Source organism: Lepidochelys kempii, chromosome 10 (assembly GCF_965140265.1).
Source record: "Lepidochelys kempii isolate rLepKem1 chromosome 10, rLepKem1.hap2, whole genome shotgun sequence".
In the NCBI taxonomy this organism is placed as follows: Eukaryota; Metazoa; Chordata; order Testudines; family Cheloniidae; genus Lepidochelys; species Lepidochelys kempii.
Window position 1 is genome coordinate 58,776,004 of NC_133265.1, and position 19,754 is coordinate 58,795,757.

At 41.2% G+C, this 19,754-nt stretch overlaps 1 protein-coding gene across 1 annotated transcript in view; it reads left to right on the plus strand.

Moving 5' to 3' along the window:
* ALDH1A2 (aldehyde dehydrogenase 1 family member A2) overlaps positions 1–17,479 on the plus strand; it is a 66,921-nt gene extending 49,442 nt beyond the window's left edge. Inside the window, exons 8-13 of the mRNA XM_073303757.1 lie at positions 4,370–4,472; positions 7,555–7,739; positions 8,620–8,784; positions 9,241–9,398; positions 10,446–10,520; positions 15,259–17,479. Of these exons, the coding sequence (XP_073159858.1) occupies positions 4,370–4,472; positions 7,555–7,739; positions 8,620–8,784; positions 9,241–9,398; positions 10,446–10,520; positions 15,259–15,331 (759 nt within the window). The 3' untranslated portion in view covers positions 15,332–17,479. The remainder of the gene's footprint in view (positions 1–4,369; positions 4,473–7,554; positions 7,740–8,619; positions 8,785–9,240; positions 9,399–10,445; positions 10,521–15,258) is intronic.
* The last annotated feature ends 2,275 nt before the right edge of the window (positions 17,480–19,754 follow it).

Consider the following 19,754-nt stretch of genomic DNA (forward strand, 5'->3'; position numbering starts at 1 on the left):
CGAAAAATCCCACTGAATTCTTTTACCTCAGAAGTTTAAAAGGCTAAACTGACCCTGCTGTGTGAATCCAAGGATTATAGGTAGAGCTTACTTGATTCTTAAACCACTAAACAGCCTCCAAACATTGGGAGCTTCAGGTCAGAGAAGCACCTGAACATTCAAATGCACTATTCAGGACTGGAGTGGAAACCTCACAGGACTAGGGCTTTGTTTTGGTTTTTGTGGTGGGGGAAAGAGGTTTTGAGATTTCCAGGGCTTTAGTAAGATTAGAAATTATAGCTTTTCTTGTATGATTTTGGCACTTCCACTTCTGTCTGGAATCAGAAAGCGCAGAGGCACATGAAAATAAAAGTTAATGGGTGCAATAGCTTACCCGAAACCCCACCCTCTAAAAGAATTTGGGTAAAGTTTTGGGTCTCATCCCAAACTGGTTTGCACACTCCTATTTAATATGTGACTAGATGAGTCTCTTCTGATAAGAAAGATTAATCATTCAAAAACAAACTAAACTATTGAGTGCGCCTGTCAATTATTGAATTGATACAAAGAAAACAGCCATCAGTTTAATAATTGAATACTTTTAGGGACTGCGATTCAAGTAGCTGTTTTGAACAGAGGTGTCCTGTACAGCTGGGTGTCCCGTTCCCCTCCCCCTCCAACCAACCAACCACCACCACCCCTCACCCCACATAACAGATTGTTTTCTTTGAGATGAGCCAAATTACATCTACCCACACCCTCCATGCAGTTTACAGGGTTATGGTACTTCACAACTTATCCAGGGATACTCCTGATATCTATCTTGCAGCCTATTCAAAACAAGGATGGGGAGTTGAGGTTTTCTGTGCCAACATTCCTGCTGATTAATCAGCTCAGCTCCATTATCTGTGGGGGAGTCCTCGTTTCCAAAGTTCCCTCGCTACGCTGCATTGCCTGTTGGAAGTTCACAGATAGAGCTAAGAGACACCACAGGGAGCATGAACTAAAAGACTACAGGGACTGGAACGCTATCACTTATCCCTTGGTAACTCTCGCTGTGGATGAAGAGAGAAATGAAAAAGGCTCCTTTTCTCAATAAATAATCACAGCCTCAGTACCCTCCTTAAGGCTCCCCTCATGCCATGAGTGCACAGAGCACTGTACCAACTGAACAAAATGCCAGTGCTTACTCAGGAGCGTGCCCCGTAGTAAGCTGCTTTGTGCCCTACCACCCATAAACGTGCTTTTATTCCCAGTGTTAAGGCTGAAGTAAGACTCTCTGTTAAGCTTATTCTTGCAACGTTGACAACCTCTGTATATTAAAGACAACACATTTCCAAATTAGGACCATGGTCTCCAGCCCCTTGGGTCCTATAACATTTGGCAACCAAGGCCAGCTTTCCAATTAGGCACAATAGGCATGTGCCTAGGGGCACCAGCATTCTCAGGGTTCCTTAAAGTTAAAAGTGGGTTAAAAGTTTCATTTTTTACAGCACACACTAAGGTCAGCTGTAGGCAGGGGCGGGGGGAGGGAGAGGTGCTGAAGATTCTGTGCCTAGGGGACGTAAGGCCGGCCCTGTTGGCAACCACGTGTTTTGCCAGGTGTTTTAATCTTTTTTTTAACTTGGTCACAATATTATTGTGACATTAAAGTGGAAATGGTGGGGTGGCAGGAAAGATAAATTTTGTCCTCCTTAACATGTTCTGCTTTTTGTTTGTATTGTGATTTTGGGGTGGAACTAGTTAATTATTGGTCTTTCAAAGAGGGAGGCTGAAGCCATAAGGCTGCAGAGTGCCATTGGCTAGAGCACCGACTATAACGGCCAGGCTCTAGATGATTTTCAAACGGACATTTCATACCTGTTTGGGAGATGTTGGAATTTCTAAGTGACGTGTTAAACATATTCAGTGTGGCCCGGCTGTCAGTTAAACATAGTGGTAAAATCAGCTCCAATTAAGGGGATATGTAAGGAATTTCATGATAATGTCAGCACTCTGTTTCATCAATATAGAGGTAAAGAAAAGATGCTGAAGTTAATTTATTTTTAAAAAATCCACAGTCAAACTTGATAGTGGTATCGCCAGATACACAGTTAATCACTGAGTTACATGGAATGGTTGACAATTCCCTAATTATCCTGTGGGCTTTTTTCTTTGTTTTTTCTGGTGGGGGCCCTGGGTTTCTATTTCATTTATGATTACTCCAGTGCTGACTTAACTTTCTCCAGCAGACTGACTTTAATTCTGTAGGTCAGCGTCTCTCCCATTAACCCCTTAATGCTGGCAGTCACAGTCACCTGGCCCTGTGTGTAGAAGTTTAACATTGAGAAATATCAACAGCTAGGTCCTGCAGCACAGTCAAAGTGTAGATGAAAGTTCAGCTGCCGATGGGATTTTTGCACAAGGAAAGACTGATTTCTAATGGCAAGAGAGAAGGATTGGGAATCAAAATGCATGTGTACATGTGTGTCAGCCAGCTACTGACTTGCGGTGTGACCTTGGGCATGTAATTTAGACCCAGATTCTCATAGGCTTTTAGGCATCCAACTCCTTAGTTGCCTAAATACCTTTGAGGATCTGAACTTTAGGCCCTGATTCAACAAAGCACTTCAGAACATGCTTAAGTCCATCCCTTTTCAGCAGAGCGCGGAACCCTGTACTCATGTTTTACTATATCAAGGCCTTACTCTCCCCGTGACTGTTTCCCAAACCTACAAAATGGGCATAATAATGCAGTTCAAACAATGGAAACCAAGCAGAAATCTAGTTAAACTGGTTATTGGGGATTTCCCCAGCACAGGGGAATCTCCAGGGAACATAGAGCAGGTGTTACCAGCTCCGGCTCCATGCTACACGACCCTTCTGACATTGGCATAGGTGGCATGTCATAGGTATGGCTAGCAGAAGGTGGGGGTGGCCAGACTGGTGCTGAACTTTATTGATCCTCACCTGAAGAATCATCTCTTAGGGCTGCTCCAAACTACACCAGGGGCTGCATTTGCCTCCAATGGCCCCTAGGATTGAGAAGGTGCAAAGGAATCTCAAAACCACCTTTGATTCCCACCCTTATTACCTGTTCTAGCTGTGATGCAGCTTACTACCTGGCCTGGTATGTGTGCGCTGTATTTTGCCTGTGAAATCCTTCTGTAACTACTGTATGCTGTTAATCCTATATATAATGCCACTAATTTTAAGATGAGGTGATATTCTCTGGTTTATAATTTCACTCTTCAAATTAGTTTAATTCTTTGGGGACTAAAAATTGAATGTTTGAGAGGGTGTGTGTGTGTGTGTATATATATATATATATATACGTACACACACACACATTCCTCAGAACTTATTTGGCTAACAATCTGGAAAATGTCAGTGTTCGGAGTGGATTGCAATAAATTACAATACAATTAAAGTGATCGTATTACTAACTGCTGTACTGTATAAAAGAAGCATGATGGTGCTTATTACTAAAGAAGAACTTAATGCATTCTGCGCTAGTACAAGTGACCTTTTTTCAGTAGCAACAGAAAGCAACAGAAACCTCTTGTTAATGGTATGGAAAACCCTTTGCACTTACTCCATAGATAATTAAAATAACTGGCTTGTGTAAGAAGTCATTCCAGTTACACAGATTTCAGCTTAATTTCTCCTATTGATCCTGGCAATAGAAAGACTAGAAGAAAATGATCACTGAGCCAGGCTTTTCCCCAGCTCCAAAATGTATGCTGCCATGCCTGATCTCTTGCAAGGAGGTTTATTTTCTTAAGAGAAGCCAGCAGACAAACACAAAAACAGTCTTTTAACTCACTCCTTAGCCTTAGGCTTCAGGGCTGCCCCCCGCCCCTTACCCCGAGGGGTCCCTGGTGCTCCTGGCAGTTTCCCAGTTTCAGTCAGCTCTGCTCCCTTCCTGGAGCAGCAACCCCAAGCCACCTGGCCCCTTGCTCTAGGGACCCAGCACCCAAGCAAGCTCTACTCCATGTAACTTCTTTGCCCCTGCCCATCGCTGCCACCATCCAAACTGCCCACTAGAAGCCCTTTATGGGCCCAGCTGTAGCCCAGGCCTCTTTAATTGGTTGGATTGGACCCACCTGCTCTGCTCCAGCGGCACTAGGCTTAGTCTATCCCCAGGGATTAGCTACCCTGTGACAAGAACCCAAACCCATTTCAGCACAGCTATTGAAGGGGCGTGCCTATTGCCAGGTTTGTCCCATGTCTTGGCCACCCTCCAGTTCTGGGAAAGGCCTGGGAAGTTGTCTCTTTATTACGTGAATCTGTGGATTTGAAGAACCTGCTGGATTATTTAATAGCTGTGTCCCACTGATATCCAGAGCTTGCTAGTGCAGTTAACTGTATGACTGCATTGTGTGTAAAATGTTTCTCCATTTCCTTTCAGGTTGGGAAGCTGATCCAAGAAGCAGCTGGAAGGAGTAATTTGAAGAGAGTAACTCTGGAGCTGGGAGGGAAGAGCCCCAACATCATTTTTGCAGATGCTGATTGTAAGTCAGCACTTACGCAATCTCCTTAAATCTGACAATGATAATACAATCCGTGCAGTATTCCTTTTGCTGTGTGATTTGATTGTACATTTTACACTCCTCCTAAATTTCTTGATTTGCAATGTGCTGCAGAATTGTGCATTGACAAAGCATAAGTGCCTTTGTCAGAGCCTTAGAGGGTAGCTGGAGGTTTGGCAGCTAGGTAAGGTGTGTGCAGCTGGGAGTTAGAACATAAGAATGGCCATACTGGGTCAGACCAAAGTTCCACCTCTCTTCTGACAGTGACCAATGCCAGGTGCCCCAGAGGGAATGAACAGAACAGGCAATCATCAAGTGATCCAGCCCCTCTTGCCCATTCTGGCGCACACATACCAGGCCAGATACTTAGGATTTTTGCAAAAAGAAAAGGAGTACTTGTGGCACCTTAGAGACTAACCAATTTACAGCTGTAGCTCACGAAAGCTTATGCTCAAACAAATGTGTTAGTCTCTAAGGTGCCACAAGTACTCCTTTTCTTTTTGCGAATACAGACTAACACGGCTGCTACTCTGAAATTTAGGATTTTTGGCACCTTAGAAGTTGCGGGCAGCATTTTAGGATTGTGGGATAAGCACATTAGCTGGAAGTTTCTGCTAAAATGATCAGCAATTAAGTAGTTAAAGTGTTGACATTTAAATTGTTCAGCAGGAGGTTTTGAAGTTAACACCTTATTAGGATGAATGGGTCAGTTCACACCTTGCTTTGAGCTATTGTTTCAGGCTGCCGTTCAGACGCACTGCACTCATTGCACCTTTGAAAAGCTTTCTTTGGCTTTGTCTACACTGGCAAAAATACACCCCCTCCCCAAGACCAAAGTTCTGTGGATGAAAAGTGCCGGTGTGAACAGCACTTTATCTGCAGGAGCGCTCTCCTGATGACAAAGCTACGGCCACTCCTTGGGGGTGGAAGTTTTTTGTTGGCGGGAGAGTTCTCTCCCACTGACAAACAGTGGCTACCCTGCACGTCTTTGAGCGGCACACCTCTAGCGGCACAGCCGTGTCGCTAAAAGGTGCGTTGTGTAGACAAAGCCTTTGCAACCATAAGGGCTAGAAGTTTAGGGTTTTTAACTAGACCCCAGGCCGAGCAACAGAAGGATACAACCTGACATCCACTTTCAAAGCCTTCAGATAGGCTCTGCAAGATTAGGATAAAGTCGAAGAACTCTCAACTACAGAGAGCTGGTTGGTATGGGAAAAAGTTAGCAGTTCTACTGATATACAGTAGTGATACAACTATGGTTAGCCTGGTATAAATCCTGTGTGGACACACTTATTCAGGTAGAAGAGTGGCTTTTATCAGGTTAAAAATCTTCCCAAGTGACATAAACTACAGTGGCATAAGGGCATCCACACAAAGGGTTTACCATGTAACTATAACTCTGCCTTAATTCACACCTTAGATTATACCCCCCAAAAAGTTCCCATGCAGACAAGGCCTCAAGTCTTGCTACGCACAGACTTGCATTGATTTAACTCAACCAGTGCAAACCCATTTAAGGACACCCTTATTTTGGCTTGAGAGGTTTATTTTGAATTATTTAAAGCTATTCCTAATGAACTGGTTTAAAGTATTTCTAATAAAATGCTAAATTAAAATAAGTGATTCAAACTGAAATTGTCCACATGATTTTTACAACCAGTTTAACTAATATGGCTGAAATCACATCTTAAATTGAAGCAGGTGCCACTAGGCATGTATACAAAACCTGACAGTATTCTCCTGGATTGGGACAAATTGTTCTGCCTAAAGCTTTGTGATTTTAGGTAACCTGAAACAAGCAGCCAAAATATTAATTAATCCATCTCTACAATTAACAACCTTCAACAGTCGTCCAGTTCTTGCCCAAAGCTCAGTAATCACGGACAATTGACAGGCATCAACTTGTTCTCCCGCCAAGCACTTATTACAGATCCCATATGCCATAAATGTTTCAAGAGCTTTTTTCCCCACCCTATATTCTGCTTGTCCTACAGAAAAGTTTAAATTTAAATTCCAGGTATGTTCACAGTGTATCATACAAAACAGAGGATCAATAGCAAGTTTTGGCCTCCTTGCAAATACACTACTAGCATCCAACCATTCTAAGCCACTAGTTAAACATTGAAGAGTTTTTGCTGGCTGTTACAAAGGAACTGTTTAATCTGTTTACAGAACAACGTGTGTGAAAGTTTGCTGATAGTGTGGCAAAGCCATAGAAACTATACTTTCTTTGAAAAGCCACAAGAGGATGGTTACAGCCCTTCGGAGTGCAAAAGTATGTTAAGAAAAGAGAAAGGAAATCAGTTAACCAGTTCTAAATGCTATTGTTCTCAATCTTTGTGGGGTCTTCTTGAGAGATTTTGAATGAGTTTCAGGAAACAGGCTGAATTACTTTTTCAAGATGATGGTGACAAGGAAACATGTTTGACATGTTTCTTAGACAGGGTTTTCTAGAATGTTCTGAAAATAAAGCATTGTTGTTGTTTTTAAAATCCCCAAATTGATCATATTCTACTCCAAACTCCAAAGTGCTGCAACTGACAGTGGGATAATGGCTACCCTGTTGGACATTACTGCTTAATAAGGTGGTATTTTTAATCTTTATAAAGGCACATGAAATACTGTGAGGGCCAAATTCTGTTCTAGGCATCTGTTGCACCCAAATAACCAAGGGTAGAATTTTTGTCCCTACGTACCTGATTTTCCTCCCATTGGTGTCCAGGAGTAACTCCACTGAAATCACCAGCATTTCAGAGATGTCAAATCTCATGTAAATGAGACAAAAATCATGCCCTAATAGTCTACAGCTTTTGAGCTCTTAAACTTAAAACACACATTGTGTACCATGTTTTCACAGGGATTGTTACATAAAATAAAACGAATCCTCGTGTAAGGACCATACCACAGTAATGTGTTTTTAATTTGTTTTTGTTTTTTTAACCAAATCCTGTAATTCTGCTACGAAGTTATAAAAACTCAACACTAAATAATATGTCTGATGCTGGCACAATAGCAGTGTGTGAATTACTTCTCACAGCAGTGTGTGGCTGTCTTGGTTTTGTAGTGGACTATGCTGTGGAACAAGCTCACCAGGGGGTCTTCTTCAATCAAGGACAATGTTGCACTGCAGGCTCGCGGATTTACGTGGAAGAGTCGATCTACGAGGAGTTTGTTAGAAGAAGTGTCGAACGTGCCAAGAGGAGAGTAGTGGGGAGTCCTTTTGACCCAACTACGGAACAAGGTCCCCAGGTAAAGAATAATGTGTCAGCTCTTCATGACACATGGGCCGGCTGCATAGAGAGTATGATGGTGCCTGTTTAGCACTGTGGTTCTCATTCAAACCACAGCATGTTTTGTGGCTAATGAATGCATGCCTTGTTGTGGTACACAGGGATTGAAATAACAAGCATTTTAAAAATTATAGTTCCAAAGGGGCCAACCTTATCTGCTGCAGTGCAGAAGTAGGTCTCTCCCCCTTCATGAAAAGTCACTCTTGCGTTCTGTTATCTGAGCATACTGGCAAATTCTACAAAGTTTGCTTCATAGAATTAAAGGTAGATTCTGTCCTTAAATCTACACTGTGCACCTCCAGGCTGTGCAATGAGCACATGCAATGGAGAGGCAGACTCCCAGAAGTCTCTGCTCTAGGCTGTCATCCTTCAAAAAGTTCATAATGCCATAATTGTGATTGTTGATCTCCAAAAAGGGGTGAGTTTTGAACAAAAATTAGGCAGATTTGGAAAAATACCTAATTTGTACTAAAAAATACTAAAAATACCTAATTGTAACTAAACCCCCCTGGTTGGGTCATTTGTAAGGCATCTGGACCTAAAGGCATGACCTGTCTACCAGCTGAACAAAAGGCTCAGCTTCATTAGATGGAAGGCAGTAGCAGACTCATTAGCTGCTATTTGTGGACCAGCCACTATAGCAGGACAAAGACCATACAGGGTTAATGTGGGTTACACTATTCTTTGAGATGAGGAAGTCAACAGTAGTGGCAGGTATTTAGTACCTCTCAAGTTTGAGCCAAAGTGAGTGTTTGTGAACATGCTCTCAGACTCATTCTGGTTTGTAGTCAAGAGTACTCTCAAGCAGTAGAACTAACACAGCTTCTTCAACCTTTAAGATTGATAAGAAACAGTATAACAAGATCCTGGAACTTATCCAAAGTGGCATTACAGAAGGCGCAAAACTCGAATGTGGAGGTAAAGGACTAGGAAGAAAGGGTTTCTTCATTGAACCTACAGTGTTTTCCAATGTAACAGATGACATGCGGATTGCCAAGGAAGAGGTATCCACAAATTTCCTCTCGGGGGCATAATCATCATAAATTTGTGTCTAAACAGGATTTAATTTATTTTATTTATTTTAGGAGATAAAAGTTTTAGAGTTGGAATTTATTGCTGCAAATGGAATATGGGTCTTGCTGGACAATGGTGTGCATCTCAATACCCTTTAGGGGTAGAGAAGCTCTCAGCACCTGTTTGGGTAAAGAATCTGTCTTAGTTAGCCAAGTTCCAGAGCTGAGAAAAGAGAAAAGGAAGTGGATGGGATTCATTCAGTGGCTGCTCTTCCTAGGGCTCTGCTTTGGGAAAGCTCACACAGTTTTGCAGGGAGCTGGTGCCGCTAATAAATATTCCTTTAGGAATTGGTAAAGAGTAAAACAGGAAAAGGGAGACAGCTGGAAAAAAATGGGGATTTTTATCCCAAGGCTGTTTTAAAAATTAACCATTAATCTCTGTTGCAGATCTTTGGGCCTGTTCAAGAAATACTGAGATTTAAAACCATGGATGAAGTTATAGAGAGAGCCAACAATTCAGATTTTGGGCTGGTAGCTGCTGTCTTTACAAATGACATAAACAAGGCCCTGACAGTCTCATCAGCAATGCAAGCTGGGACAGTCTGGTAAGGCAGCAGTCACCATGCATTCCTGCTGTTGGAGATAAGGGGTTTGACTCACCATTGTTCGACCCTAGTTTTCCACCCTTTCCCAGGCCCAGTCTAGATATCTACTAACTGTAGAGGTAAAAGTATTTTGTCATCATCCTGCCCACTTTACTTGTATATTGTGCCCTTTCCCCCATCTTCTTTAGATTGTAAACTCAGCCGCTGGCATGCTGGTAGGAACTGCTGAAAACAAATAATAGGAAATAATAATCATCCTCCTAATAAAATAATAATAAGGTCCCGTGTTGTTTTCAGAATGGGGAAACTCTGTTAGATTTTTCTGATGAATGCTCCAATAATAATGCAGTTGCTGATGTTAAAGCATCAAGAAAACAACAGGCACCCATTTATCAGGGACTGATAAACTCCATTTCTGAGGGTTAACAAAAGCATGTAATTTGATATGTCAGGACTGGATAAACTAAAGAGCCCAGAGGAAATCAGGTGGAAAAAGACCATTTCAAATCTAATAGCAAAGTGTTATAAGATGGCATTGAGGTTTGTTAACAAATTAACAGTTCATTACTGAAGCTGAATTCAAGCTACTTAACTTTTTCCATCAGCATCCAAGGGGCTGACCCTGCTGCCTTTTGAAGACAGTGGGAATTATAAAAGGAGTACTTGTGGCACCTTAGAGACTAACAAATGTATTTGAGCATAAGCTTTCATCCGATGAAGTGAGCTGTAGCTCACAAAAGCTCATGCTCAAATAAATTTGTTAGTCTCTAAGGTACCACAAGTCCTCCTTTTCTTTTTGCGAATACAGACTAACACAGCTGCTACTCTGAAACCTGTCGAAATGGGAATTATGTCATTGTCTGCACTGGGAGTAGGATTATGCTTTTAAAAGATAAACTGCTTATGTTTCTTTTAATATGTTTGAAATTACTTAGTTACTACAAATAGTTGGCTGGTATCCTTATTTCTATGAGTTTAGTCCTCCCAACTGGATTCCCAAATACATAACTGACAATGCACCCAGATTAGCTCCTTTTCTTTTGACAGGATAAATTGTTACAATGCCTTAAATGCCCAGAGTCCTTTTGGAGGGTTCAAAATGTCTGGCAATGGGAGAGAAATGTAAGTATCATATTATTGCCTTCTAAACTTTGCTCAGATATACAAGTAAGGAAATATTAGTGAATTTTTAGAATGAAAACGATAGAGATACTCATGTACCACACTGATGAGCGTGGTATGAGAAGACAGGGATACTCGTGTCTTGGTTGTATATACATTTGGCTTGTATGGCACTAGTATTTTTCCCTTGGAGATTTTGGAACAGCAAGGTGATTTAGTGGGACTGTCTTCTCATTACTAAAAAGAATGGAAGTTTCCAAATGTCTCCCTGATCCAGAAGATTTTTCCTTGGATATATTAACTGGCAATTTTCTGAGAAGATTCCCATATTGTTGTTCTTCTGCCATATTGCTTGCCTCGCTAGCTGCAACTCTTTGTATTCTTTTTTTCCGTCTTCACTGTTGTTTGCCACAGTTCCCAATACTGGACCACCTGCATGTAATTAAAGTGCTATTTATCTCTTCCAGATTTAACAAGGTTAAATGAAATCAGGTCTACACTAAGGCAACTCTATTAACACTTCCTAAAAAAATATTCCCCTTCTGTTATGGACTATCTGTCTTCCTTCCTATTCCAGCTGGAAGTAAATGGCAGATCTCTTGGAATGGAATCCCACCCTTAATCCTCTTCCTTCCATACCTAGTTTAACGTCCTACCAATATTAACCTTCATGGAAATAGCAAGATATTGTATCAATTGTGTATGCAGTACATTTGATTATGTATTTGTTAATATATATGTATAACAGGAAAATTCCTGTGCAGAGAGCACATGAACCACTTAAGTCCCATTTCATCCCTGAAAATAGCTTTTGGCTGACTACTCATTCAGCAGTAAAATCAAAATAAGGTCAAACTCTTTCAAACTAAATATGGTGAAGTAGCTCCTGATCCATAAAATGGGTTCCATGCACACAGATATATCTTCCCTTGTTAAGAACCACTTAGCTGAACTCGTTCATGAGTTAGTCATACTGTTCTCAGGATATCTGTGCCTACACTGAAAATGCTGCAGCTGGGCCACAGAAGCGCTGAAGTGTAGACAGGGGTTCTTCCATCACCATAATAAATCTCACCTCTCAACCACCTCTCAACCCCGCTTAGTTTAGCTTAATTACATCACACAGGGTGTGAAAATTTTCAAAGCTCTGAGTAGTTAAGCCAGCTTGATTCCCATTTGTGCCTTTGAAAATCTTTCCCATAGAAAATAATGTTAAGGTCTGATATAATATTTGTCTCCCGCATGAAAAGACACCTGATGATAACTCTGCTGTGAGTTATCATTCTAGGTATTTAAGAATCCCTTTGACCAGAGTCCATTGTGTGTATGTACACACACACACGCACACGCACACACACACACATTTTACTGCAATGTCAAGGTTTCAATGTTAAAATCACAAAGTCAGGGAATGAAAACAGTGAATGTTCTAACAATGCTAATTTGCTATGTTGTGCATCCATATGTTTGATGGGACATATTTTACTACATAAACATTAGTAAGCTACACATTTAATTAGAAAAATAGGACTAGAAAACCACAGACTAGAAAAACAGGCCATATAATATGTGCATCACAACTGAGTTAACATTATATTAGAGTCAGGTAATAACCGTGCTACCTTAATGTTGCATTAGCAAGGTTTGATTTGGGTTTTGCATTTCATTTCCTAGATTTTTCTGCTATTTTTTCATAGGTGGGAAAGCGTGAAAATCAATATTTAAGGTCTACTACACCAGTTTTACACTCACTTTGCACAGGTGTACCTGATGACACAAAGTAAAAAGCTGTGAGGAACCAGACCTTATATACATATGAGATTCAGGTCTATTGTCTACTAAGGATGCCCCTTTACAATGCTCTGGAAGTGTAAAAAGGCCTTAAAGTGGTCTTAAGTTACAGTTACATTCCCATTAAGGTCCCTTTACACTGCCAGAGTGCTGTGAAGGTGACATCTTGTAAATGAGAATCAGGCCCATCATATTTATTGTGGCCATATTAAATTAAAAATGACTCAAAGAAAGACTTTCTGATTTCAGTCCAAACTTTCCCAAAGGAAGTTCATTGTTTATCATTGAGTTAATCCGTAAGGTCTAGAAGATTGAGGTTTTCAGCTTGGTCCTGCGTAGGGGGCAATGCCTAGCTGCACTGCTCAGAAGGAGCTAAGAAGGAATATCCCTTGGGTACAGTTCCTTCCCTGGTCGTCTCTTGTTCTTGGGGGGAGGGAGAGAGGGAGCATACATTATTTCACCCATTTTTGGAGTGCAGCTTACTTCCCCCCTCAAACCTGACCAGCTGATAGAGGGGAATGGAATGATGGCTCTGATGATGACCTGCACATTGACTAGTCCATTTCACCTCTGCAAGCATTGCAACACCAGCTCTCTCCTTGCTCCTAGAACTATGATCTGGTTAGGCCTGCACATGGCCATGCACTGGGGCTTTCTTCCTGCTCCGTACTCTCCTGTATGGCTATATTAGAGGTAGGGACAATCAAGATAAGCTTATAAAGGGGCATCAACTACCCAGTAGCTCGAGGACACTTCACATTTGTCTACCTTCTCAAGTTCAAAACAGGAAAGAAAAAAAAAAGATTGTGAAGGCCCATAGCACCTTGAGTTTGAGACACCCCCCCCCCCCCACACACACACACACATTATTTTGTTTGCTAGACCAGAACAAGACAGCAGCTGGCAATTGGTGGTATATAAAGGCACTGGATTCTACATTGGCTGGGTTAACTATTGACTCAAAAATGTGTCTAAGGGGTGTTTGGAGCCAAGTTTCAGCCCTACTGAATCAAGCAGAAATTTTCACACAGAGTGACTTATTAGCATTAGTTCTTCAGCTCCCTGGAGCTCTCTGTGACAGCCTCTACTGAGCCATTGGGGAACGGCTCTGTGGCTCAGCTAAGTTTGATAAATGGTTTGGTCATTGTGCGGAAGACAAATCTGGGGACTCTCTGTTGCAAGTTGTGGGGGTTTGTCCAATTGAATGTGAGACTTAATTATGAAGAATTCTCATTAGTTCATTTCCCTTCTTGTACTTAGTTTCTACTAATTCATACAGTGCTGACTGAAACACCAGTCTGACCAAGTTAAATATCAACTGGCTAAGTCAGGTGTAAACTTTACAGTGCCAACAGGCACGTTGGAAAGGTTTCAAAACTGCAGGTGGGGTGGAATGACCTGATAAATATCAACATCTCTGCACAAATGAATTAACACTCCAAAGGGAGGTCAGAAGGGTCTACCCCCGGGGAAACATTTGTGTGTAAAAATGTACACTTTGGAAGTAAATTCAGAACAGGCTATGCAACATCAGGAGCATACCCAGGGGTTTTATAGTGGACAGCCTCTGAATAATAACCCCCTCCCTGTTTTGAAAGCAACATTTATTAAAAGGGGGGTTCAGGAGAGTCCCCTTGGAATTTTCTTACTTGTGCAATTTAGGATTACATTCTGTACTGTTGCATAAGGAAGAAGGAAAGCTCCAAATGCCAAACAAACTCACATGAAGTGCAGTTACAGGAATTCTTTAGGTTTTATTCTTACAAATAAGGAAATTAACTCAGTGCAGCCTCTTGCAAGGAGACATGGCACTATGCCTGCGGAGTCTATGTGTGAGACTCCTAGTACCAATCGAGGCCGAAAAGATGCTCAACTCATGTACTTAGATTGTAAACTCTCAGGGCCAGAGCCTATTTTTTGTCTCAACAAAAGGGCCCCAATTCCTGATTAGAGCCTAAGGCATGATTGCAATGTCAATACCAAATAATGACTTGTCAGTCACCCCAAATGTATGGAGATAAAAGGAAACGAGCTGTTCCTAAGGGAGAAAAGGATTAGAGTAATGCAGTATCCACTCCAGAGACTTAGCAGAATTGCCCAAGAGAGGAGCTGGGCCAGAACCGGTTACAGAAAAATCTATTCAGTAACCAAGACAACACCAATAGCTTAACCTCCATATTTCCCAAGTAGTGGATGTATCCAGCAGTATCCAATCCCAGGTGGATAAGAATAACTAACCTTGAAGAGCTTGTAGGCTCACTTACGTGGCACTGTGCCAGGGCTAAAAGGGTTTCTGGCTGCTGGAAGACTGGGTAGGTTGAACTCTGCAGTGGAGTATGTGCCAATGCCCTAAGTCCCTGCTGCTAGGTATTTCCTCAGTCTCAGCCTCTATAACTGCTGCTACCTACCCTCCCCACTCACTGACGGGAACCCGCAGGGATAGGAGACAGGCTGGTCAGGGCTGAGCACAGCTTTAGTTTAGGGATATGAGGAGTTCTGGTTTTCCTGCCTTTCAGTCCTTGGCTTCTCTTTGTAGAGTGCTAACACAGATGCCAGTTGTGCTGTTCGTTCTTGGCATGTGGCTATTTTTCCTCCAGGACCTGGAAGGGACGGAGACCATCAATTCATTTTGCATGGCTCCATCAATGGACAGTGAGTGCTTCTAGTCACTACCATCCTGGACAGGATTTATAGTGGCTCCACACCTCCTTACCAAACCCTGGAGCCATCCATACTCCTCCTGTCCCAAACCGGGACTTGACAGTCAATGGTTTTAGAAGATAAAATGAACTTTAATCCAGTGTTAAACACACAATATAGTGATGAAACTGTGCTTTGGTGTTCAAGTTATATCATGACTTCATCAGATAACCTTCTGCTACGTCTTATGGCTGGATAAGGAACTAATGAATTGACATGAGTTGATAGGCTGCAATTTGTTTTCTAGGGGCGAATGTGGATTGAGAGAATATTCTGAAGTTAAAACTGTGACAATAAAGATTCCTCAAAAGAATTCCTAAGAAGATGAAGGAGCATGTTGTGCAGAACAACATGTGATGCCACCCTCAATATTCCTTATGGGACCAGCACTCAGGAATAAAAAGTGTTGTTACGCAGTATATATTTAAGATATTAAGTTACAACATATGTACCAGGCACATAATTGCATACAAAATGCAAACCGACTCTGCATTATTTCATAACGCTCCACTGGGAACCCCCCCCCACACACACACCCTTATTTTTAAACCAAATCAGGCAGCAAGAGTTAAAATTGCAATTGGATACTATTTAATAACTGTACCACTATACATCTGTTAGTTACACACACAACAATCCTTTGCACACATATGCAAAAAAGATAGGTTGTTTTAAAATCATCTTCTCAAACAAGGCTAGATTGGGCTGATATTCTTATACGAGGCTTTGCGACAGATCTCATTTGGAGGACACCATTTTAGGCATACACAACTGATCAAGTATCACTGACATTCTTTAATAACCAAAAGTGAACGGTTTTGAATTGGAGCCAGGCAATATGGTACATTGGCAACTTTGCAATCAGCATGATGTTTTGAAGTGGTTAGACTGGGGGGGACTAATTTATTGCATGGATTACTAAATTTGGAAAGATTCTAGTTAGCATTGACATTTGGTTTCCATGAACACACACAGATGGTCTGATATTCATAGTGCATCTTAACAGTTATTTTATGTCTTATAAGTGAGTTGGTACCTATAATAAGATTTTTAGAAAGTTTTACCATCCTCCCACAAGTGCATGGCTGGATGGGAAGGAGATCCCAAAGGCTTTACAGAACTATTTTAGCTTTCATTATTTGCTGAGCGTCCCCCCCGCGCCATGAAATATCTGTATAGACTGACACTGCAGGCTCCTTGGCCAGCAAACTACTCGTGATTATAGCAGATGTTTCAAGTTTGGCACTTTGGGAAATTGTGATGTTTTCATTAGCGTTGGAAAAACCCACCCGACAAGCTTGATTTTACAAAAAGATGGCTTGCTGTCCTCACCCTGCTGGTGAGCCCCAGAAGAGCTTAATTGCTGCGATTGGACTTTTCACTGATTCCACGTTTGTTTTGACACTGCACCAGAATAAGAGCAGGCCTATTCAAAAGTGAGATGTTTACAGTACACTGCCACACCTGATGGTTCCAGAATCCCTCCTGATTCCCAGTTAACAAACTGAACATAAACTCACGAGTCTTTGTCTTTTTCTTCTTTCCAGCTCCAGAATAACACTCAAACGCCAGTTGGGGGGGGAGGAAAGGTGTTTTATAACAACATTTATTTAAAAGTACAGTAAATATCCTACTGTAGCTACATTATGTGGAGGGTAAGGTCAGAATTATAGCCTCATGTGTTTAACAGTTTGTTTACTAACCATAGGCTCCATAGGCCAAGTTGCTGAGCGCTCTGGGCCCAATCCAGCAAATCATTTAGGCACTTGCTTAATTTTTACGAATTGATTTCAGAGGGATACTCCTGTGCGTGAAGTTAACCCTGTCCCTAAATGCTTTGGTGCATCAGGACCCAAGTGCCCAGCACCTTCTGGCACTGAGCCCCAAAAGCATTTTGTATTTATAACTCATGCCATTTCCTGTGTGTGTTTTTAAGTACTATGTAACATGCTGTTATTCACAAGTGACAGTACATTCACAAACAGAGCTGAAACCCAGTATTCCTGAGTTGTTACATGTGAAGGTCATGTACTCCTACTGTAGTGTATACCAGAGTAAAATAAACATACAGCAAATAACAAATTAGTTATCTTTTTAACTGCAGTATAAAATGTGAAAAGGGAGGTTTTATTTCTTTTCTGCTATTTACTTAAAAACAAAACAAAACAAAAAAAAAGAAAAGAAACCTGTGCTAGCAATAAGCATTTATATTGTGTATTCTTCTGTATTATTTGTGTGTTTTGTATGTCTCCGTGTTATTTCAATTAAATTCAGGTAAATAATATACAGCTGACATTTCCCCCCCAGCTTTTGTCACTGTTGCTACATTTGATGTACATGAGTTTGTGAAAATCTTTTTTTGAACAATGTACCATATGCATGTAGTCAACAAAACATTTTTTTCCAATCCCTGCAAGTCTTCGTTACAGTTTATCATGTATATAGTTATGTTATTAAAAAAAGTAAAAGGATATGAAATATTTTCTATGAAGTTTTCCATTAAAAAGGTTTCGAGAAAGATTTTGCAGCCTGCGAGAGTTTTTTGTTGTTGATGGAGCCAGGGGGGAAAAAGCATTACATTAGTGAAGGGGCTGCTCTCACAGTAGCTTTATTTTCATTTGCAAAAGTGAATGAAGTAAATGGCCAATTATGTTTTTTGGAATATTATTGCAGCTGTATGGAAAAAAAACCCTGTGAATTGTGGATCCAGGTCACCGCCAAAGTTCATCCTCGCCCTCTGTGCTCATAAAGTTTAGCTATCGGTGACGGGCTGAAATCATTTGAAGCAGTGGGGCATCCTTGCAAACTGTTGCATCGCAGCTTGAGTTTTGGATAAAGTTTTAAACAAAAAGGATGATGACTTTACTTTCCCCACCAATGAGTCACAGATACAAATAAATTAACACCACGATCACTTATGGACTGATATTACACTGGCCTTTAGTCTCTCAAGCCAAAAGGGGCAGTTTGAATGTCAAGGCACTTCACAAGCAGTAGAATTTGCATTCTATGGTATGTACAACTCCCCCACAAACGATTGGACAATCCCTTAAATTCCACACATATTTTCATGGCCCAGAGCATTGCTCATCTTTTGAAAAATTGCCTATTTGATAGGATAAAATAGATACGGTTACATCACTATTCCATAGCCCTTGGCTTGGTAGAATTCAATTTTTTTAAATAATTTTGATGGACAATATCAATGTTTAAGCTTTTTAATCAATTTAAATTTTCCCAGTTGTGGGAAATTCCAGGGAGGAGGTCAGATAATAATTACTTAATCTCACAATAGATATTGAGATTCAACAACTTTAAAACTTTAACTGGTAAAACACAAATTGTCAACCTCACATATCAACAGCTATCCTTAACTCAAATTCTAATAAGTTTGCAAGCAGCATTTTTCTTTCTCTACCTAGCTGTAAATTTTTATCATGATCAATGGAAATATTTTTTTCAGTTTGTGTGTGTACGGTGAAATTGACGTTTCCTGACACTGAGCAATAAAAATCTACGCCGAACAACTGAGAATACCGAGACTAAACAGAAAATACTGGGGTAATGTGATTTATTTAAACACATTTTTAAGGGCGACCCCTATACATAGGGAACCTCTAACAGGATAGGAAAAGAGGGACCATTTGGTGGGGAAGGGGAAAAAGTGGGGTTTTTTTACCCACAAAAGCTTATGCCCAAATAAATCTGTTAGTCTTTAAGGTGCCACTGGAATCCTTGTGGATACAGACTAACACGGCTACGCCCTGATACTTTATTGGACTAGCAACTAACTTGCAATACAAGAGAAAAGGACGCAGTTATTGACAAATCCTGGGAATCAGGAATGTTTTTAAATGTTTCAGGCCTTCATTTCCACTCGCTTCAGTAGGTAACAGGCAATAATTCCCCATGGCCATACATCTGGACAATCAACACGTTCCAGTGTATCTCAGTACTGATGTGTGTTCTGTTAAGCTAACTACAGCAGCGTTCTGACTGCACTGTGCAGCCACAAATTGCTCACACAAGCAACAGAAAGTCCGTGTAAAGAAAGATAGAGTAGAGCCCAATGCTGTAGCTCTGACACCAATGGAAGTGTTGCCATTCACCATCACTGTGTGAAGAATCCAGTCCATGGATCCCTTAATTAAAACAAGCTAAACTAACAAATGCTAAATGAGCACCGATGCCTGCCAGAACAGTGAGAGTAAACACATTGCCATGCATAATATACCGCAGAAATGCTTAGTTTTAAAAGATGCGCAGTCAGAGTTTGGCAATGATTTTGGAATTTCCGTGCGCAGCTCTTTGGGAGGAGGCTAGAAGATGAGGCACGCATACTCCCCCGCGTGGGGCTTCCACACACACTAACTGGGCGGTGATAATATTTTAATGGAACTGACACTTTTCATAGTGCACTGTTAGTGCTAGATACAGTCTATATACATACGAAGACAGTCCCTGTCCCAAAGAGCTTAAATAGGTAAAGGGGAAATGGTGGCACAGCAAGATGAAGTGACCGCCCTAAGGGCAATGCAGCAGATCAGTGGCCGAGTTGGGAACAGGTCTCCTGAGCGATGAAGGGGGGGGGCGTTAGAGAGGGGAGAAAACCATATGGAGAAAGTTTTTTTGTAGAAAAGCTAAATATGTTTCGCGTGACAGACATAAAACCATGAACTAATACTTGAAGGACATAACCACTGTAAAGGCAGAGGGAGAGGAATTACATGGTGCACATGGGGG